At 37.1% G+C, this 23,543-nt stretch overlaps 1 protein-coding gene across 2 annotated transcripts in view; it reads left to right on the forward strand.

Moving 5' to 3' along the window:
• The window catches only part of sema3fb (sema domain, immunoglobulin domain (Ig), short basic domain, secreted, (semaphorin) 3Fb), a 66,327-nt gene that overhangs the window by 21,706 nt on the left and 21,078 nt on the right, over positions 1-23,543 (forward strand). For both annotated transcript variants that reach the window (XM_058790858.1, XM_058790857.1), the window contains exons 3-6: positions 13,959-14,119; positions 14,637-14,699; positions 16,733-16,852; positions 21,639-21,728. In XM_058790858.1, the coding sequence (XP_058646841.1) occupies positions 13,959-14,119; positions 14,637-14,699; positions 16,733-16,852; positions 21,639-21,728 (434 nt within the window). The remainder of the gene's footprint in view (positions 1-13,958; positions 14,120-14,636; positions 14,700-16,732; positions 16,853-21,638; positions 21,729-23,543) is intronic.

Here is a 23,543-nt window from a genome sequence, read left to right on the forward strand (position 1 = left end):
TTTTCTCTGGCTTTGTTTGGCACTTGCATTGATAGCAGCACAGTGCATTCTGGCTGATGCAGTGTTATCTAGAGCTTAAGTTAAAGATGGAGCCTGTTTATCTGCAGCAGACAGCGGTGCAAGATGATGAGGTTTAAGTGTGGGTGTGCTATCACTGGACAAGGTTGGACAGCCTGTGACCCTCCCTTTCTACTGAATGTATGAATGCATTGCTATGATAACCCTATGACCTCCCTCCTGCTGGAAGCTAATCGGGATGCTTTGTGTATCTAAAGCACAACGAGAGTGTGTCGTTGCATTAATTTATCCGAAGACTGTCTGTTAGGACAAACCTTTGTTCCCACGGCATTAACTTTGGTTAACCAGATTAACCAGAAAGACTGTGGTGGTTAACTAACATTTTTGGCAATGGTCCACCTGCTGGACCAGCATAAACCAGCATGGAAATTCATGTGGGTATTTTTTAGCTGAAAAAGTATGCTGTGTTGTGAAACGTTTTCTAACTTCCACCATAGATGGTTGTGGTACGCTAATAGACTTACCTGGCTGGCTTATAAGCAAGCCAAAGGTCTTATATTGATCATTATGAAAAAAGAAAACATAAGTCCCTTAATTGATGGTGTAGCACTATGCTAAATCAATATCAATTCAGAGTTTCTGGGCGAGAACTTAAAAACGAGTTCAACAAGTCCAGTTTAAGCTCTGGGGAATTGTATCGATAAATCCAAAAATGTCATGGATTTGTTCCTTACACATCATTGATCAAACCAGCTTTTAACAACCTGGAATGACTCTTCAGCCACCCAGCTGGATTTAAAACAACAGGAAAGTGAATTGTAGCGCTCTGTAATGACTTTCTGCAAATGCAGTTTGGCTGTTATTTAAACAAAGACAAATGAGTGTTCATGTTCTTGTGAATGAATCACCTGGATCGATGCGCTGTACAGCTGCTAACTGACATTACGTTCACTCAACGACTTTTTATGAGTTTCAAATATTGTTTTATTTAAGTTTATAAACGTTAAATTGCTCATTACTCATTCCACCCTACATAGTGTACATTATGAAATGATGGTAACCAGAAGAACGTTTCAAGATGTCATGCACTCTCTTTCCTACTAATCTTCAAACTCTAGATGAGCCAGCAAGCTCTCTTCCTGAGGGTGGACCCTAGAGCAGCACATCATTTCTTATGCGAAGAAGTATTTGTTCAACATTGTGTCTTGAAGTTGGCAAGGTTTGGGTTGTAAATCATCTGACAGTTACCTTCCAAGCCAGGTCTGATTGCATGGTTACCTCATTCGCCTGCAATACTGTAAACTATTCATAGGGCTGAATTTTTCCATACCTGTAATTTAAATGTTTCTCTTTTCGTCGTTTCTTTCAGGCTCTGCTCTGCTCTCCCTCAAAAAAGAGTGTTTAATACAGGCTTGCTGATTATAATTGGCTTTTGGAGTTGGAAGGAGTTCAGCCGTCTTCTTTTGAGTGAGAGTGACAACCACTTGAACCGCTTTCTGTGTGGAAATATGTTTTAAGTTCAATATTCATGCATTTTTCTGTTTGCACTCTGTCCTTTTTTATTATTTTTTTTTTTTTGCCAATGTCATGGTCATGTTGTTGGTAATCTCTCTCTCGGCCAATTACCAGCAAACAGGGAGTCACTAAATCAGCTCAGTGAAACCCTTTAACCCCAGATCTCATTCTCCTTTACTTACTATCTGCTTTATCTTGCCCTACTTCCTTCCTTTCAGTTTCTCCAGTCCAGTTCTTTTTTCAAAGTGGACAGAATCCTGGCATGAATCCAGGTGTCCGAATCTATCAGCGTTTGATAATATATAAGTAAATTAGCCATAAGTGCATTACATTTAGTTATAAGAATGACGGTTAAAGACATGAAACTGAAGGAACTAAGTTATTAAAATGGAAAGTGTTTGACAATATGCAAATGCAGTGCATTCAGGATAAGAGATATTTCCCAGGCAGCTTGAACTCTGTTCATGTGTGTTACTTGGTGAAATGCAACATCACTATATTTCCCAAATAGGTAAATGAAGCGTTGCCTTGTTTGCATTCATTCATCTGTTATTTTTTTTGTTATAATTAATTTGAATTATTTGAATTCATTTTTATATTCATTTGTTTCGTTTAAATTTGTTTTATTAATTAATTAATTAATTTTATTTATTCATTCATTTTTATGCACTTATTTATTTTTTATTTTCATGTTTTTACTTTTATTTTTTTATTTTAATTGTTTTATTTTCTCATTTTATTTTACAAAGGCTTTTTTGGCTTTATGGTCTTTTTAATTTTTCTATTAATTCTTTTATCTGTTAATACATTTTATTTTTATTTTATAGAAATGATTGAATTTAGAGAATTCTAGCTTTTTTTAGATGGCCAACATCTATTCACTTTTTTTATTGTATGGAAAGAAACATTGTATGTTATTTTTATGTTGTGAAAAATAAACATTGAGGACATTAGGGTGAATAAAAAATTACAAAATTTTCATTTTTTAGGTGAACTTGGTATAAAAGTATGACTGTAAAAGATACTTGTAACATAAGTTGATATAATTTGTCCCACCCTCATTGGACAGATCTTGCATCAGTCGTCGCCTTTCTTGAAGTTAACACAGGCAATTCTTAGAGTATTTGAGCTGGTCATTTTACTAGGCTCATCAGCAGGGACTCCTCTGTGACACCTGTGCATCCCACTCTACTTCAGAATAAGGTCCCACCCGTGGTGACAGAACCTGTCCTGAAAGGGTTAACCATCTGCCATTATATTCCCACGGGAGAGTGCGTGTGGGGTGCCGGGTGAACGTGTGGCGCACCAAACCTCGATGCTGTTTGTCTGCAGCTAATCGCCTCCCTCTCAGATGAGCGCTTGCGTAAACGGAGAGGAAGAGCGACTGGGCGAAATAGATGAACGTGTTGACTCAATCCTAATCCCGCTTCCTTCCTGTCTGGCCTGGGAAACGGAACATATGCAGCCCAGATCGCATCCAAAGCGTCTGCCAAATTTAACACCAGTGCTGGCTTTCTCTCATGCATTGGCTCTTATAGGTCTTATAGGATGCAAGGTGTGAAAAGACTCACTTCTATATGTAATCTTTTCCATTTACAAAAGCAGACAGTCATACGGACTCTTCAGGTTCCATAGGTTGGAATGACAATCACTGAGGCAGCGCTATAGAGACCCCACAGCGGGCGGTAAACCGAAGGATAGAGATCATTCACAATGGCTTCTGTCACTTTTAGCATTCCTTTCCGTCTGCCTTAGAGGAAACAGAGGAACAATTCCATGGCCACCTCTGCCAAACCTTGACCCCTTCACCTCTGTCGTGATAGCCCAGCTTTCTGACGCTCTCACCAGGGTGTACGTAGGCCTTTTCCCATCACCTCCAGGGCCACCAGAGATCACCTTCCTGGATGTCCGTGACTGTAAATTAGACTGACGAAGCGCTTCTCCTCCGTTCCCATTTTCCCAGGTCATTTTTAGCCAATGTGTTTATTTAAGGAGGGCATTGTTTTCATTTCAAGGATGATGTAGCAATTCTGTCTGTGGCGGCCGTTTAGTACGGGACTATGGTGCAGACATCTGTTCTTCTCATAAGTGCAACACTTCCCTGGACTCTGATGTCACATTCAAAACTATATTAGTATATTAGTTGGACACCTGAATGGAAAAAGTACGTCAAATGAAATCAAACCCTTTACTCACGTTTTTGTTTTGAAAGTTTATTGAGGCTCAACCCTTCCAGCGCCGTCTTCAAAATGCTGTTCTTTAATAATAACAATAACAAGCGTCAGTGAAGTGGAACATTTTTGCTGAATTTGAACTTCCTTCTGGTCCAGGCCAAGTCAAACAACATCTTACTGATACGATGAAAGCGTATATGGGTTTTGGCAGTGTGTAAACGAAATAAGGGTGGCCCGTAGTCTCAGAAGACCAAAAAAAGGCAATCAAACTACTATGTTCACCATGATTTGTTTCAGAGTAAGTTCATTTGCTGCCTGAATCTCAAATTGTCATCAGTTAAGAATATTATTTACTTTACTATTAGGCACCAATTTAACAGCTGCTGAATTTGAAATAATGTATATTCTGTAAAAACAATGCGAGTATGTCTTTACGCTTTTGAATATACACTACTGTTAAAAAGTTTGGGGTTGAAGGTTTGTTTTTTGTGTGTAATGTTTTTGAAAGGAGTCTTTAATGCTCATCAAGGATGTGTTTAATTGATCAAAAATACAGTGAAATATAATTTTTTGATCAATTTAATGCAACCTTGCTGAATTCATGTATTCTTTAAAAAGATAAAAATCTTACTGACCCTTGCTGACCTCTAAACCGTACTGACTTTGAACGATGTAGTGTACTTTCCCTTTTTCTATTTAATTTTTCGCTTGGAATCCTCATTGGGATTCCTTGCAGTAATGCCACTTTGTTTCTGCAATCCCTGCTTCCTGATTCTGCTCAGGTCGAGGCCAGTGACTCTGACCCCGGGGCTAATCCTGGATTAATCTGGAGCTCAAGCAGTCTTTGCTGCTGCCGCCTCACGACTTAAGCCCTGGCGCTGTGAGCCTGATGTATTTACATTGGCAGGAATGAGTATTTCTCTATGATTGAGAAAGACAGGATAGTTCAACAGCTGTTCAGTTTCTTTCTGATTCACCCTTCTCAGACAATATCATACGCAGTCCACATTTCAAATATCCCGTGATCCGTTCAGTCTATTTTGGGCAATATTGTGGCAATCATAAAAAGGTCTCTTTCTAACATACACTTGATCCCTGAACAGCCGAGGCGGCCCACCCTCCTGAGTTCAGGGCACATGAGGGCAACGCGTGTGAGAGGCAGACGCCCCAGATTGATCGCTGTTGAGAGAACGCTTGTTAATAAAACATGTCTGTGGTGATAGAGAGCCATGTTTTCACAGATGTGTCTAATTCAAAGCAAGCTGTCTCTCTTCCTCACAATTCAGGCTCAAAACAGATACCGTGCACTGAAACTATCTGTGGTTTATTGACATTCACTTCCTGTAGGAAATGGATTTTCCATCAGATGTGTGGTTTTAAACACCAGTGACGCTTTCATTGATTTTACCTGTCATTAATTTCATCTTTAATATCAAACAGAAGGAGCAAGTGGTTGAAATTTGGGTTATTAAGCTTATGTTTTTGATATGCCTGTTTACAATTTCATGTATAAGGTCAATTTCATGTGTTTTTGTGTTGTATTATGAGTTTTGTTCTTGCTGTTGCCACAAGGGGTGGTATAGTAGGCTCTAGACTGCTTCATAAACTATTTTCCAGTCAGTTATCTCGTTCAGGTCAAATACTCTGCAACATTTTGAAGAAAAGTTGGTTAAATATCGGTTAAGGAATTATCACTGTTATGTTAGTGTACTTAACATGCTATTATAGTTTATTAATATTTTTAAGTATTTTTTGTTTTTCATTGCATTTTTTTTATTTAATGTTTTAGTAGTTTAGCTATTTTTTTTATTTCAGTTTTAGTTATTTTAGGTTAAATGAACTAAATTTATTTAAATAAACAAAATGAAAATGAGAAATGTTGCCTTGGAAACTAGCTAAAAATAGTTTATTTTTAAATCTATTTTATTTGTTAATGTTTGTTTGTTTGTTTATTTACTTTATTTACGCATCTGCATATTTGCAAATAATATATTTCTGATCTTTTAAAATGTTTAAAAGACCGTGTATTTTTTTCTGTAAGACAAATGGGTGTCTTTTTATTGTTTGTTTGCTCAGTCTTGTACACACACAGATGCCCACAATCACAGGGTGATTATTATATCTTTGAGAATAGAAAAATGCAGACTGCGTGATGGGAGTTTGGGTCGGAGGTGGTGATGCATGATGATGAGGGGCGCAAACATTTTTAAATGATCCTGAAACAGAACTGATGTGACGCATACAATGGCTGTGGGTCGAAAGACATCAGCAGATCTAGTTTTAGATGTGCTCATTACAGATGAAATCACCAACGAAGAAATGGAGTGTACCTGAAAACACCTCAAAACATATGTGCATTTTAAAGTGCAAAAGATTTGCACACCTCCGAAATGCTGCAGATTTATAAGGTCACACAGATGTAAACTGGGGAGCTTGGCTGTTTGGCCATATAACCTCCATTATGACTGGCTGAATGAGATTTTAATTATTTTATTTTATTTATTATTTTTTTTTATTCAAAAAGTTTTTAATGCATTTTACAAGCACCTTATCCTTGTTTTATCCTTTTCTTTAAAAAAAAAATATATTTTTAATAATTCTTTTTATTATATTATTTATTATCTGTATAGGGATAAATGTCTTTAAACTAGAACTTTCAGCAACTTTCTCAAATTCTTTCTTTAAACAGTTCTGTTTTATTCCACTCCCATACTTTGTGTTCTATAATGGCCTTTCTGTTGCTCTCAGCTGTGATTAAAACAGGTCCAAACTAAACGGCAAGAGTATGCTAGACCTGCTTTCCAGTAGTTTTAGAAGCATTCCTTCACCGTTGTATCATCTTTTGATCCTGGAGGCCAAGAAAAACTCTGTCTGTGTGTGTGTGAGAGAGAGAGGCTGAGAAACAAGTGTGTATTAATTTATGACACACAAATATGTTGCCTTTTAACGGCATGAGTCATAGCGTCAGGATTAATGAAACTGTACTGTGAGCTGATAAAGATGCCGCTTGCCTCATATACAGCCAGGCTTCCAGAACTTTAGATATGAATCAGGTGCAACATCCGGCTGGAACATATTAGGGATAAATACAGCTTTCTGTCTCTCTGCTCTCTGTGAGCTCTTATCTGAGTCTTACAGGAAATCAGCATGTGTGAGTTGTCAGAACAATAACACAAGTGCACTGCGGCATGCAGTGCGTTGGACTGCTGCCATCTCTCTGTGTGTGTGTGTGTGAGAGTCTGTGTGCTGCTCTGCCCACTTTGCCACACGCAGACACAAGACAAGCTGTTCTATATGGACAGGCATCGATGAGGGTCACGTAATGATACAGTATACAAACTGTAAAGGCCTTAAAGGGACAGTCTGATGAAAAAATGGAAATTCAGCCATCAGTTACTTTTGTATTATTCCAAATCTGTATGACTGACATTCTTTCTTCTGTGGAATGCCAAAGAAGATATTTTGAAGAATGTTAATAAGCAAACAGTTTTGGTTCCCGTGAACAAAATAGGAACCGAAACTGTTTGGTTATTAACATTATACAAAATATCATCTTTTGTGTTCAGCAGAAGAAATACATTTATACAGGTTTGGAATGACTCTAGGGTGAGAATGATTACAAATTATTGCTAATATTATTGTTTTAAAATAAAAATGCTTAGAGTATATTTTACCAGAACTTCAAAATGTCACATCTAATTCAATGTGTTAATTGCCTTTTTTTTTTTGTAATTATTTGTGAAATTTACTAGCAATTTCTGAGTAAAAATTGCTTTACCAATTTTTCCCAGTAGATTTTCTTTTTGGTGGCAAGTTGGGACTGCTACCCTTACCTTCACATAGCCTTGCTACATTGCCTTTCTCAAATATCCCTTTATTTGGCCTTCATCTCCCTTCTTTTATGCTCATAATTTACTAATCAGGCTCATGTTACACAATTTAAGTAGACGTACAGTATAAATAGCAGGTGTTTGGTGGTTGTCAAGCTTTAGCTAAGAAAGCACAAGTTCACACCATAAATTTCAGTCGCAGTGACATTTTGGGCAAAGCAAAATGAATGTGTTAAAACTTGTGAATTTTAATGGCTGCTAAGCAAGACTCTTAAACACAGCTGTCTACTCAATGTACGAGCCAGTCTCATTAAAAAAAAAAAAACAGTGACATTCTTGCCAGACTTCTTGATTCATCTTTTACTAATGTAGCTGTTAGTCTTGGCTACTTTTCTGGTATTTTTTTACACTTAGGACAAGCTCACCCAAATACCACTTTAATTATTTTTATACAGACTTTAAGGTTGGTTATAGTTCAGTTAAGGGTATATCATGTCCTGGAAGATGTGTATAGGTGGAAACTGTTATTTATATGGGAGTGCTTTCTGTGTGTCACCTGCACCTCTTAAACTGTAATTATCACTTCATGAGTCTAGAGTATGTCACTTCTGCTTGTGCGTGCGAGCGAGTGAGTGCACAGTCATACGGCATACGCTGTGAAGAGCAATGATGTGGGTTCTGGCTTTGTCCGTGGACCGCCTGCATACATGGTGTCAAGCTAATCCCAAACCACTCTCATCTCTCTCTTCCTCCTCTCCTCAGGGCCAGACTGAATTTCGTACAGGAACTTGCGCTTGGCAGCGGCTCTTTCATTTAACCAAATTTGAAACTGGAGAAATCTGCCACAGGATGGATTGTCAGTTCTTGCTGTATAAAGACAATAGCAGTGCTAGCAATCTGGACTCCCAAACAGTGATGTTGCTGAATGATTGTTATTATTAGAACAAATGTTTCCACTCTAAAATCTAATTTTTGACATGAAGGAAAGTCAAAATTATATCAAAATTCATCCTGTTTACTCGAAACCTGAGACACATTGATTGACATCTCTACATTTTTATTTTTCTTGTTTTACTTAATATTTATTTTTTTATTTCTGTCTATCTGTCTTAGATGGCCATAATTTATCACTTTTTTTCAAACATTTTTGCAGTTTTGTTGTTGTTATGAATATTAATATTAATAATAATAAAGTGCAAAATCATTGTCTTTTCCATTGCCACAATTTGTTTTTCTAACCTTTTTGCAATGTATTAAATCATATTATTCGTAGTATTTGTAGTATTCGAAGTAGCAGTGGTAGTAGTAGTAATAATAATATTAATAGTTTTAATAATTTCAATTTTGCCATTTGTGCCTCCAAATACAGATAATATTTTGGAGTTGATGTTGTGTATGTGTAAATAGGCGTATATCAAAACATTCAAACTGCGCAATGTTGGTTTATGTAGGACGAAAGAATTCACAAATACTCCTACTGAAAAAGGGTTATGAATAATATATATAGACGACATTTTGTGTAAAGTTTGTATTCAGAGATAAGTGGCGTCAATAAAAAACGATGAGACCTTTTGCAATAGCTGCTCTTGCAGCCAAAATCAAGCATACTTGGCGGCACAAAGTGAACAGCTGACCAACAGATAAAGAAATGAGTCACTTACATGCTAATGTTATTCACCAGCTGTTTTGTCTTTCTAATACAAAAACAAAAGCTTTTAATCTTTGAATATGTGAACTTTGGATGTCTCTCAGCTGTGGAAAGTGTGTTGAAAAAGCAGTTTTCTTGAAGTTTAGCCATTGTTACAACAATATTGTAAGTGGTTTTTCACTTTTTAAAATCAAGCACACTTTCTGAAAGCAACTAATCCAGATGTACTGTAGTCCGACAGTATAGGACAGCCCTGTATTCAATACAGTGACCACTGCGTAGGGGCCACTGACTGAATCGTACTAAATGCAGCTAACGCTACAGGATGTGACTTTATCCAGCCGCTTATGATTGTAATGCTATGGGAACATATACCTTTGTGGGTTTTGGAGCAGAGTTGAGCCAGCAGGCATGCTCTGTGATTTGTTTTTGGCCAACAACTGGAAAAGCCATTCAGGAAGAAAGAGGTCAGTGCTGGAAATCTTGGTACCATCATGTATTAGCAAGCATGGATTAGAGCTGATCTCACATACCCACACCAAAACTCCCAACAGGTCGCATTACCTAACTTAGGGTTTACCAGAGCATATGGCGTGAAGGAAGCGAGAAGGTTTTCAGTTGATTGGAGAAACTCCGAGCATGTGAGAAGGTAGAAGAAGAGAAGGAGCAGAACATAGCAGCAGTATTTAGGAACGGATATCCCTCTGTCTCTTCCTGCTACACTGCTCATGCAAAGAAACAGAGTGGGCATGTATCCGTGAGAGTGGGAATTGTAAAAACGGCTAAAAAGTGCAAGTACGGGTCAGGTTACTTGCTCGTTAGCAACACCAAGTCCTAGTTTTCCTCCAACAAGCCATTTCATGCTACAGAGGTGAAGCAGAGAGGGGCCATTCTCAAGACAAAGTCTCCAGTGTGTGTGTAAAACAGACCCCCCAGTAGTCACCAACTAAGACTACGCAAGGTAATGCTGTTCCTCAAGGGTTTATCTGGCTCCACTTGACTGGATTTTCACAGGTCTTTCTCCTAAAGGTTGAAAGTCGATCTATCAAAGAATGCTGTGGTTTTGGTAGACGTTGGCCTTGTAGATCTAATTAAGTTTTGTGGTTATTTTTGCAATATTTCAACACCTCTACTGTTTTGTTAGTCTGTCTGACCTGTCTTCAGCTTAATCCAAATCAGACACCAGAGTAGTAGCGCCGTTCCAAAACCTACTGTAGGCTGTGCCCAAAATCGCATACTCTCAGGGTAGGTAATTCTTTTGAATGCAATATGAATGTGCATGAATGTAATCTTGACGTATTGCGTTCATGTTGTCATGTGATCTACAAGAGTTAGTTGCATTGCTTCACTTTCATTCACAAATTGTGAATTGGGGCCTCATGGGATAGTAAAGTGTCCACTGGATGCACACTTCAGAATTTTGACAGAAGTAGTAGGTAATTCGGGTGCTTTTCGCCAACTGTTTTATGAATCCTGAGAAATCGGACATACAGTACCACTCTTTTCACATACTGTTCATTCGCCTACTGTATGTTAGGAAAGTATGCGATTTTGGATGCAGCCCTAGTATTAGGACCCTGTGATTTCCGCATTGAATCATGAAGTCATAAGAATGGAATTTGCTGTAAAGCATGGAATGTCACAGAATTAGCTACATTTTGTATGAATAAATCAAAAGTAGGTCAACACACATAAAACAAAATATGAAATGGACTAGTATCTGTGAATATTAAGCCGAAAAAAAAAAAAAAAAACTATTTAAATCCTCAATACATGTCTCTGTGTGAATAAATGGTGCAAACGCACTGTTTCGTTTACTACACACATACTGAAGCATGTGTGACCCTGACAGGGATTTAAGCCTCTGCCGCCTTAATATACAAAATATATTAGTACATGAACACATAACCATAATCTCCAGCACTGCTTTTTACCATTGCTTTTGTGAAAAAATGATCATATCATAAAAACAGAAACTGTCAGAAAAAGACAGCAACCTGTCAAAATAAAAATTCAGTTTAACTATGAATTTTTAAGAAACTATGACAGAAATATAGCCTATTACTATAATGATAGTACTACTACAAATAATACAATTATTAATTAAACATTATTTTTAAGGAATATTTATCAAGAAAATTATTTACCAGAAGTTATTTACCAGAAAAATGTAAATACTCAACATGGTATTTCTGGCCACGGTAATTTAACTATTAAAATAGAGTCTAGAAATATATTAAAACTGAGAGAGAAAAAAAAAAAGAAAAGAAAAAGGAATCCAGATAAATTAAAAAAAAAAAAAACATAATTTGGGAAAAAATTAAATGGATTTCATTGGGCCTTTCCTGGTATGCTGTCTAATAAACATCCAAGATGGTCATTAAAGTTGAGGGAATTGTTGAATAGAAATATATCTCATTTAGATTTGAAAAACTATTAATACAAAAATTTATCTCAATACAGATGCACCTTTTTTTCAACACTGTATTTGTGTGGACTATGTAAATGTTCCACTTGTCAGAGTATCATATTAGCATTGCATCTTGGCTCTGTCTTTTATTACTTCTATGTAGACTAGTCTGATATTGTCTAAAGGAAGCTGTTGGCTTATGTGTCCGGATGGATCCAAGATAGACGTGAAGCTGTTGGTATTGGAGTACAGGGACCTTTAGACAGTTGGTCTTGTTTCCACAGGTGGCCCTCTGTCTTGTGAGAGAGAAAGGGATGGAATGAGAGAGTTTGGGGGTTGAAAGTCAAGGGAGAGAACGAGAGAAGAGCGAGATAAGGGTAACATTTATTTTTTGGCATGCACAGTCTCCGCTCCGTATTTACTCTGGTTTCGTCAGGTCCGACCATATGCCAAGCCTTAGAGCTGAAGCGAGCTTTGTGCATTTAGAGAGACAGTGCATACTTGAATTCCTACAATAGTAAACTTACATTTCCCCTCCCAGTAGAACATTCTAGACTTCAAACACCAATGTTTTCTTTGAGGGCTTCAGGAACTGGATTTGCTGCACGGCTCTGCAAAAATCATTGAATACACGTGGTGAATATCCTGTCGAAGTGTTATATTTAGGTTATGTGGTGGACAGAATGGCTGTGCTGTCTTGCTTCTGGTTTATTAAAGCTGCTTGTTTGGGCAAAGATTAGAACAGACCCCTAACCTTCCATAGATATTAACATTTAATGTCGCTCCATTTGTGTGACAAAACTCAAACTGTGTGGATTTTTGAGGAGAAGTGTGTGCTATTGCTTTACTAAGCCACCATTCCCATCCCAGCATCATGGTGATGTAGTGTGAGATTGAGTGAAAGCTTCACCTGTGTCTTAAGTGGAAACACACACTGGTGTGAGTGAGGTCTGAGCCAGCAGATGGTCAGTCAGAAGGGCTGCTAAAACAAACAGATGTTTAGGAGATGCTGACAGACGTGCTGAAAGGAGCTGGAACTACCACGTGGAATCTACTTTTCTTGCTTTTTCACTCTTTCTCCAATTCTTTTTCTTGCTCTTGATTACTTTGTTCTTCATTCTTCCTTTTTAATTCTGTTTTGCTTGATTTTTAGCTCAGACTTCTTTTCTTTCTTTCTTTCTTTCTTTCTTTCTTTCTTTCTTTCTTTCTTTCTTTCTTTCTTTCTTTCTTTCTTTCTTTCTTTCTTTCTTTCTTTCTTTCTTTCTTTCTTTCTTTCTTTCTTTCTTTCTTTCTTTCTTTCTTTCTTTCTTTCTTTCTTTCTTTCTTTCTTTCTTTCTTTCTTTCTTTCTTTCTTTCTTTCTTTCTTTCTTTCTTTCCCTTACATGATAGAATCATTGTTCTGCCGTGAGCTGAAACACAAATAATCTCACAGACGGAGGCTCTCTCTCACACACACACACACCGTTGTGACAGCTGTCAATCAAAGCCCTGACCTCAAAACACAACCCTTGCTCGTGGATATAGTAAATCAAACTATGCAAACAGAGCAATGGTAATGTGATTAATCAGAGTGTATTGTGCTTGTGAATTCAGGGCCTGTGTCAGGCAGATAAACCGGTAATTCTTCATTGGATTTGTTTTGATAAATTACTAAAATTAGAATTAATTTTTTATCATTATCTCTACTGGGTGATTCTTGACTTGTTGATTGACAGACACACTGAAGAGATGTGTGTGTGTTCTTTGTCCTCTGTGACCTGTGTGCAACACCAGGTTAACTGCTGTCTGTTAACTGTTTTACACCCTCTATAAATTTTCATATTCTAAATGTAATTATATTTACACAATGTTATTATAGTACTTATTTTCTATAGTACTTATAATTTCTTACATACAAAAAGAAAGAAAGGCAGGGCTGCTATAGTGGAGATCCCAGTGTATATATATATTTTGTTTAATTTATTGATAACTTCCTTTTGCTTCGGAAATGAGGTGAAGTGTTTTTTTCCTTTCTCAGACCTCACTATGTTTGTGTGTATCTAAGATAAGATTGGAAAAATCTGAAGACATAATTACAGATTCGGTTGCCATGTTTTGTCCCTGCAATAACAAACTGTCTATTACCTCATAAGGTGAAATAGATTGAGTTTTCATTGTTGTGAACTGTGGCCAAAACTATTATGTTATTGTCAAGTTGCCATGTTTTTTATGATATGTATTTAAGCAATTATGGAAATGGAATGAAACTGGGAGTGGAGCGGTCTTTCTCTCTGTGTAAATCTTTTTAAAACAAACAATGTCATAGCAATAAATGGCTTGTCTGTTTTCACTGATTGACCTGAATTTTCTCTCTCATTCTGCAGATCTGAGGTCTACAGGTACAGCCCATCACTTCTCTTTCCTTTTGAACACATCAGACTATCGCATCTTGCGCATGGATGAGGATCATGATCGCATGTATGTGGGCAGCAAAGACTACATACTGTCCCTGGACCTCCACGACATCAACCGAGAACCCCTCATAGTAAGAACCAACACGAATCACTCCATCTTCCTCCCACATAGATGGATAGATAGGTGGCTAGATTTATTTATTTCATTTTATATTTCATTTTTTATGTGTTTAATTTATTAATATATTTGATTTATTTATTTATTATTTTGTACATGCTTTATTTAATTTTTAATTTAATTTAATGAAATTTAAGATGTTCTGTTTTGGGTTCAGTTCATTGACAAGCACAAGCTATATCCTAAATCACAGTAGGCTCTAAGGGTCATTCCTCTATCACTGTTGCTTTTACTGATTAGCTCACAGCAATACAGGAAACTGACTATTAAATTCTATAAAACTAAAGCCTGGATATGTGGGGAACCCTGGGGCCTTATAAAAATTCAGGGTGAAAATTCCCTGGCTAGTTCTGCTCATTACAGTGAAAGGTTGTTGAGTTAAAGGCGATCGTTTCTGAGATAGTGTGTCATTGTTGTGACAAATGGGATTGACCTTTCTCTCGCTTTTTCTCTCATACGCTCTCTTTCAGATACACTGGCCTGTTTCCCCGCAGAGGAAGACGGAGTGTGTTTTAAGTGGCAAAGACACAAACGTGAGTGCCGTCTTTGCTTCTACTCCGCTCACATACTCTGATCTGGAAGGCCGTGAAAAACTGAGAACAGCATTCCTGAAAACCGCTCAGCGCATCAAATTAGAGAACTGGAGCTAAATGTTATCTAATTCCTCCAAGAATTATTCCAGACAGTGTTATAACAATGTACACAACCCGTTTTTCAGTTTACAGTTGGTCAGCATTTGCTCGCAAGATATCTTTGTTTAGACATCTCAACTCATCTCGATAACACCAGCCAGCGCTCACTTATGAAACACTACAGTACGTCTATGTGACATCTGTTTGTGGTTTGGATTTTAAGCTGTAAATGTCATTACAAATACACAGCATATATACAATTGTTTGGTCAAGGCCAGGTCTACAGCCCAGCTCAACAAAAAATATATGCTGATATAAATGAAGTGAAAGTGAGATATTCAGGTTTAGGAGTAGTGCTGAGGTCAAATATATGTGTTACAAACCTCAACCTTCCTGGTCAGAAACCACACGCAAAAACATATGCACTGATATTCAGAGAAGGAAAACAGATGCTAGATCCAGAGTGAGACGAACTCGAACCGGTCAAATTCCTAGATTTGTGGACATATGGAATTGGACATGCGGTTTAGTGGTCTGGTAAAGAAACTGTGCATCACCTGATCATCTACACATCTGTGGGGTGCATTTCATTTGGGGTGTTTTGTTGTGCTCTGGTATGGTACTTAGTGTCAGTTTGGTTGTGGGATGTGATGGGTTTTAACCACAGCTCATGAATTATTAAAAATGTTGAATGCACTTGCTGTGAAATGAATCCTCATGTAGGTTTTTTTCTGATTTGACTCTTTTGAATTATCGAACGTAACGTTGCTTAAATAAATGCCAGTTTAAAAACCTAGGAAATAACTGGATGCTTATTTTCCTGTGATTTCCTAATAAAACAGGAAGTTATACATTTTTAAATGGGTGGATTAGTCTTTCATTTTCATTACAGCTATACAAAAGCATGATTAGCTGCCTATTGATACTCTGTGAATGCATGTTTGTTGATGAAATCCAAAATTTCGGGGCAAGATACTGATACTTACATTCAGCAAGGATGCATTAAAATGATCAATAATGACAATAAATACATTAATAATGTTACAAACCATTTCTATTTCCAATAAATGCTGTTCTTTCACACTTTTCTATTCATCAAAGAAATCCTGAAAAAAATGTTTCACAATTTACTCAAAAATATTAAGCGTCATGTTTTCTCGAGCAGCAAATCAACATATTCAAATGATTTCTGAAGCGTCATGTGACGTGCAGAGTAATGGCTGCTAAATAAATTAATGCATTGGATTTTAATATATAAAATGAAATAGAAAATAGTTTTTTTTATTGTAATAATATTTCACAATATTTTTACTGTAGTTTTGACCAAATAAATGTTGCCTTGGTGAGCATAAGAGACTTCTTACAAAAAATGTTTTAAAAATCTGAATTTTGAAAGGCTCTTAGTATCAAAACAAAATGAATAGAGCAACTGCGTCATAGTGAGTGTTATCATAAACTATGATATTGCATAGTCTTCTACAGCCACTTTCTCTTTGAGGTCAATTCCAGTGAAAGTGGAGCATCAAAGTTTAAATTTGAAATGATTTAAAATGCTGACATGTTTATAGCTAGCTACCCATATACCTGATTGCATTGGTCAAACATTAGCATCTGTGTTTGCATACTAGCAAAGTATGTTTCTGGCATTGTTGCAGTTCTTGTTTTTGGACAAACAGTCTCTGAATACTGCCATCAAAGTTTTGGTCTGTTTTCCCAGAAATGAAGGACTAATTTTCAAATATTTATATCTGCCTAAAGTTTATTTTCTTAGCGTTTAGTGATAGCATGTAATGCTAACACAACCTAAAATCCAACAGACTGGAACTAAAAGCCACAATTTCACTTTTTATTTTAATGTCTGGTCTAATGGCTCTTTTGTTCAGTCTGTCACATACATGTGTGAAAATAATTACTGTGATTGTTTCCTCTCTCAGGGCGAGTGTGGTAATTTCATCCGTCTGATCGAGCCGTGGAACAGGACACACTTGTATGTGTGCGGGACGGGCGCCTACAACCCAGTCTGCACTTATGTCAACAGAGGACGCAAACCTATGGTAAGAGTGGGGTAACAGGGCATGAGAGTCTTAAACATTGCGGGTACACCTGGATACCTGTGAGGGACAGGTGTTCTTACTATATTTATAGATATTCCTTTTTCAGCTTTCTCAACAAATCTATCCATTACCGACTCTTACAGTTCATCAAGTGTGATTTCTCACTCACCGTCCCCCTGTGTCACCTCCTCCCCCATTAAAAACCCTCCAGGTGTTGGCTGGTGTTCACCTTCACAGCTGCCTTCCCCAGCGCGCTATAACTCTCTCCCCTGTTTAGTCTTACTCTTTAATTGAAGAGCTTGAGTTTCTTCACTCCAGCCAGGCATCACTCTGTGGACCCTCTTTGCCTTTTTAGGACCCTTGCTTGTGCAGCTAGCACTTTCGGCTCTCTAAATACAACACTTGTTCTCTAATGACGGCTCAGGGACATTTAAGGTGGAATTAATAGAAGTCATATATATATTTTTTAAACACACATGCTTATAAAATCACACCTAAGCTAACACTTATTTGACCTGGTTATGCATTTCATAATGGGTAGTTCACCCAGAAATGAAAATTCTGTCATTGTTTATGCAACTTTGTCATTCAAAACCATAACTACAGCTAAAACCAAAACCATATACCATTTTCAGCTAAAACCATTTTCCTAACTTGAAATAAAATAAATGATCACTGAAATAAAATGAAATATTTAGAAAAAAACCTTAAACTTATTTTATTTCAGCTAAATACCAAGGCAGCATTTTCAAAATGCAACAAAAATGTTAAACTTGTAAATGTAAAATCTTATTTATATATTAATAACACTTAATATAATACTTATTTATATACTTAAAATAATTTATATAATACAGTATTTATATTAATGTAGTAATAATAATAGTGAAAATAAAATAAAAAATTTAACCAATAAAATAAAATACAAATATTAAAATAAATGAATTAATACATATTGTATTGTATTGTATTGTCTCATCTTATATCATATATCATATCATATCATATCATATATCATGTCATATCATATATATCATATATATCTCTAAAGACCTGCATTGAATGCTGTTCAGAAAGTCATATAGGTTTAGAATAACAGGAGAGTAAGTAAATAATTACAGAATTATTCCTATATTTTCCTAGTTTCAAGCCTGAGATCTGTTATGTAGGGTGTTATGCTATGGGAGCTCCCATTATAGCGTCTCAGTATGGTGCTGTTGGTCTGTAGCTCACCATAATAATGAATTTCCTCAACATTTCCCAGGACTGGCACACATCCTTTTTATGCCCTCCCCGTGTGAATGTTTCTATAAGAGCTGAGAGGTGATATCATACCCTTTAACACCCAGCTCTTTTTAGACAGGAAACCTGGGTCACAGACTGCATCCACAAAGTCCTCCAGTCAGGCAAACATCTCAAAGTCTGTCCCAATGAGCACGACACACATCACGTCTAACACATACAGACGCACATTAATCCAAAGACATCCAGATGTGGCTGACTGCAGCAGGCCTTTGGCATGCTAGCCCAGTCTTTGCCTTCAGACTCTACCCAAGACAGTGTGTTGAAAGAAACACATGTGGCTGCAGCAGACGTGCTGACTCTCAATGTTGATTTTTGGGGTTTTCCGAGAGCCGGCTGTGCAACTCATCATGGTCAAACCATCCGACAGCATCTGCTACGATAAGCATCTGTGTGAACACATGACACCACAATCCCAGACGAGTTTTACTTTACACTTCAAGATATCTGTAGAGCCTGATATCTTTCACACACTAACTCCACAACCTAGTGAGCAATTTGATGTCCATGCTAAAAAAAACAGTGCAGTAAACCAGGTCTGTTTTGCCGGTTTTAGAGACTGGGAGACCAGCAAGACCAACTTAAACCACCTTAGGCTGGTTTATGTTGCAGGAGTCAACTTCCCCTACCAAAGTAACATCCTTACTGAAGTGATATTGAACAAACACAATACAGTAAGCAAAGCATAAAATTAAAAAATCCACATAAATAGTGTGTAAAATAGTTTGTTTATAATAAAAGTATTAAATATAAACGTAAATGATAGAATGGTAGAATACAAGGAGACAAATCAAAGCAATTGTCATATTAATAAAATGTATAAATATAACTTTTATATTTTTATTTTGTCAATTGTTTTACATTTATTAATATGATTACATTTATTAATATTTTTATATACTGTACTAATTTAAATGTGTATGTAAAAGTATTAAAAATTAAATATAAATGGAGAAGTATTAAATATTTCACATACATGTGAAAGATAAAAACAAGCTAAAAATTGGCATGAATTGATTGCACACATGTAAAATGTGATATGTGTGATAGGAAAAAAAATGTGTGTAATATAAAATGTTTTTGTGTATTTTTTCATCATACATTAAGCTCTGTGCAGTGCATTCTGGGATTTCCTTTACTGTGATGGATACTTGCAGTGATGCTTTTTAATATATATATATACTGTGTATATGTACAGTGGGGCAAAAAAGTATTTAGTCAGCCACCAATTGTGCAAGTTCTCCCACTTAAAAAGATGAGAGAGGCCTGTAATTTTCATCATAGGTACACCTCAACTATGAGAGACAAAATGAGAAAAAAAATCCAGAAAATCACATTGTAGGATTTTTAAAGAATTTATTTGCAAATTATGGTGTAAAATAAGTATTTGGTCAATAACAAAATTTCATCTCAATACTTTGTTATATACCCTTTGTTGGCAATGACAGAGGTCAAACGTTTTCTGTAAGTCTTCACACACTGTTGCTGGTATTTTGGCCCATTCCTCCATGCAGATCTCCTCTAGAGCAGTAATGTTTTGGGGCTGTCGCTGGGCAACACGGACTCCAAAGATTTTCGATGGGGTTGAGATCTGGAGACTGGCTGGGCCACTCCAGGACCTTGAAATGCTTCTTACGAAGCCACTCCTTCGTTGCCAGGCGGTGTGTTTGGGATCATTGTCATGCTGAAAGACCCAGCCACGTTTCATCTTCAATGCCCTTGCTGATGGAAGGAGGTTTTCACTCAAAATCTCACGATACATGGCCCCATTCATTCTTTCGTTTACACGGATCAGTCGTCCTGGTCCCTTTGCAGAAAAACAGCCCCAAAGCATGATGTTTCCACCCCCATGCTTCACAGTAGGTATGGTGTTCTTTGGATGCAACTCAGCATTCTTTCTCCTCCAAACACGACAAGTTGAGTTTTTACCAAAAAGTTCTATTTTGGTTTCATCTGATTCTCCCAATCCTCTTCTGGATCATCCAAATGCTCTCTAGCAAACTTCAGACGGGCCCGAAATGTACTGGCTTAAGCAGGGGGACACGTCTGGCACTGCAGGATTTGAGTCCCTGGCGGCGCAGTGTGTTACTGATGGTAGCCTTTGTTACTTTGGTCCCAGCTCTCTGCAGGTCATTCACTAGGTCCCCCCGTGTGGTTCTGGGATTTTTGGGATCATTTTGACCCCACGGGGTGAGATCTTGCGTGGAGCCCCAGATCGAGATTATCAGTGGTCTTGTATGTCTTCCATTTTCTAATAATTGCTCCCACAGTTGATTTCGTCACACCAAGCTGCTTACCTATTGCAGATTCAGTCTTCCAAGCCTGGTGCAGGTCTACAATTTTGTTTCTGGTGTCCTTTGACAGCTCTTTGGTCTTGGCCATGGTGGAGTTTGGAGTTGGACTGTTTGAGGTTGTGGACAGGTGTCTTTTATACTGATAACGAGTTCAAATAGATGCCATTAATACAGGTAACGAGTGGAGGACAGAGGAGCCTCTTAAAGAAGTTACAGGTATGTGAGAACCAGAAATCTTGCTCGTTTGTAGGTGACCAAATACTTATTTTACCGAGGAATTTACCAATTAATTCTTTAAAAATCCTACAATGTGATTTTATGATTTTTTCTCATTTTGATGAAATATGATGAAAATTACAGGCCTCTCTCATCTTTTTCAGTGGGAGAACTTGCACAATTGGTGGCTGACTAAATACTTTTTTGCCTGTATGTATGTATGTATGTATGTATGTATGTATGTATGTATGTATGTATGTATGTATGTATGTATGTATGTATGTATGTATGTATGTATGTATGTATGTATGTATGTATGTATGTATGTATGTATGTATGTATATATATGTATGTATGTATGTATGTATGTATGTATGTATGTATGTATGTATGTATATATATATATGTATGTATATATGTATGTATGTATGTATGTATGTATGTATGTATGTATATATATGTATATATATATATGTATGTATGTATGTATGTATGTATGTATATATATATATATATGTATGTATGTATGTATGTATGTATGTATGTATATATATATATGTATGTATGTATGTATATATATATGTATATATGTATGTATGTATGTATGTATGTATGTATGTATGTATGTATGTATGTATGTATGTATGTATGTATGTATGTATGTATGTATGTATGTATGTATGTATGTATGTATGTATGTATGTATGTATGTATGTATGTATGTATGTATGTATGTATGTATGTATGTATGTATGTATGTATGTATGTATGTATGTATGTATGTATGTTTCACTTGAAAAAGCATTCATAGATACACATACATAAACATGCATGTAATAATATTTGTTTTCTCTGAGTATTAAAGGTCACCTCAGTGCCTAGCTGAACTTATCCTCTTTTATTTTTTTTAAAAGGGACAACCGTGCTTGGTAAGTGAGTAACATCATGGATCATGTGACTATGTTCTATTTTAGACTGCCATGCATCTCCAGATGCCCCAGACCAGAGGAAGAGCTAGTCGTGCAGCTGAACCTGAAACAGTGTTTGATGAGACAGGACTGCAGGTGGGACACGGATCTGGACGTCTGTCGTGAGCCCGTTGGCTCTCCTTGTGTCTAAAGATGCATAACCTGCATGCTCTTCATTCCTCTGTGTCTTTCTTGTTCCACCTCATCTGTGGCTGATGTCTGGATGTTTTTTGTTAACACATTGTCTTGTCTTTCTAACATGTTTTCTTTCAAAGCTTTGTTCTGTGTCTCACATCTTGTTTTTTGTCTTCACTTTCTTTTAGTTTTAATATATGTCTTTATGGTTAACCTCTGTTGGCTGATCTATGTTTAAGTTCTGTTCTTCTGTAATGTCTTAGCTTGTTGAATGTTTCTCTCTTTGTAGTTCAACCCGCAAAACTACCTTCTGAGTTTAGTTAATTGTTAATTTGCAAGATTTTGCAATGGAACATTATATACTCCGAAAAAAAAGGGTTTTTTTTCTTTTCTTTTTTCTGGTACTATTGCAGTTTCTTAATAAATAACTAACTTGCAATACGTAACTTTCTTGGTTTTATTTTCATCGCTCACCTCAGCGTTCCTGCCCTCAAAAGGAGTGAATGCTAAACTTTTAGGTGGCTGATCCAGAGCAAACACAAGTCGGCTCTACCAAACACAAAGAAGCAGATGGAATAATAGACCTACACAGCTAAACATTACTCAAATACTTCAGCCGTCCTACATTTCACATCACAGGAAGAAGCGCTTAACCTTCTCATGACCTCAGCTCCCTCCAAGTACAATACTCTAGGTTTGAGCATCAGAATGTAAAGACTAAATCCTTACACTACACTTTTGTTGACTGAACGATCTAAACGTACTACCACTGCCAAACAGGCCTTTTCTAAGTTAAAATGTGAAAATATGGTTTATTAGCATCTTTTAAACCCAGTTTAAGTTATTGTTAGATTTCAGCTCATGGAGCACCAATTCTCGAAGAGCTCGTAATAAAAAAAGTTGCAGGTATTGTTCATACTAGTACAAGCTAGACGTGGGGGTTAAGAAAAGAGAAAGCAAAGTCGAATGGTGACGATGAAGATGAGTTTTCAGCTGTCGCTTGAAAATGGTCAGGGATTCAGCATTCGAGATGGTGATGGGAAGATCATTCTACCAGTCAGGAACTTGTTTTTCAAGGATTTTGTGCCTCTCTGTGAAGGTACCACGAGGTGTTGCTCACTTATAGATCTCAGACTTCTGGAGGGGATGTAGATTTGTAAGAGTGAGTGGAGGTAGTGCTGAGCCTGTGGCTGTTCTATATGCAAGCATCAATGTCTTGAACTTGATGCGAGCTGCAACTGGTAGCCAGTGCAGGGAGATGAAGAGGGGTGTGACGTGGGCCCTTTTGGGCTCGTTGAAGACTAGTTGTGACGCTGCATTCTGAATCATTTGTAGAGGTTTGATTGTGTATAATGGAAGTTCAGACAAAAGAGCATTGCAGTAGTCCAGCCTAGAAATAACAAGGGCCTGGAAGAAGTTGTGCAGCATTCTCCGATAGGAAGGACCTGATCTTTCTGATGTTTTAACATGCAAGCCTGCAAGATGGAGCAGTTTTTGCAATGTGGTCTTTGAAAGTCAGCTAATCATCAAAGATTACACCAAGATTTCTGACCGAACATGTTGGGGTAATTATTGAGGAACCTAGCTGGATGGTGAAATCATGCTTGTGGAGTTGGAGGAGCAGGGAAGGCAAGAAGCTCAGTCTTTGCCAGGTTGAGCTGCAGGTGATGTTCTTTCATCCTTGCCGAGATGTCGGCCAGGCAGCCTGAGATCTGTGCAGCTACCATTGAATCATCTGGTTGAAATGAAAGATAAAGTTGTGTCATCCGCATAGCA

The sequence above is a fragment of the Onychostoma macrolepis genome, chromosome 11, assembly GCF_012432095.1.
Source record: "Onychostoma macrolepis isolate SWU-2019 chromosome 11, ASM1243209v1, whole genome shotgun sequence".
NCBI lineage: Eukaryota > Metazoa > Chordata > Actinopteri > Cypriniformes > Cyprinidae > Onychostoma > Onychostoma macrolepis.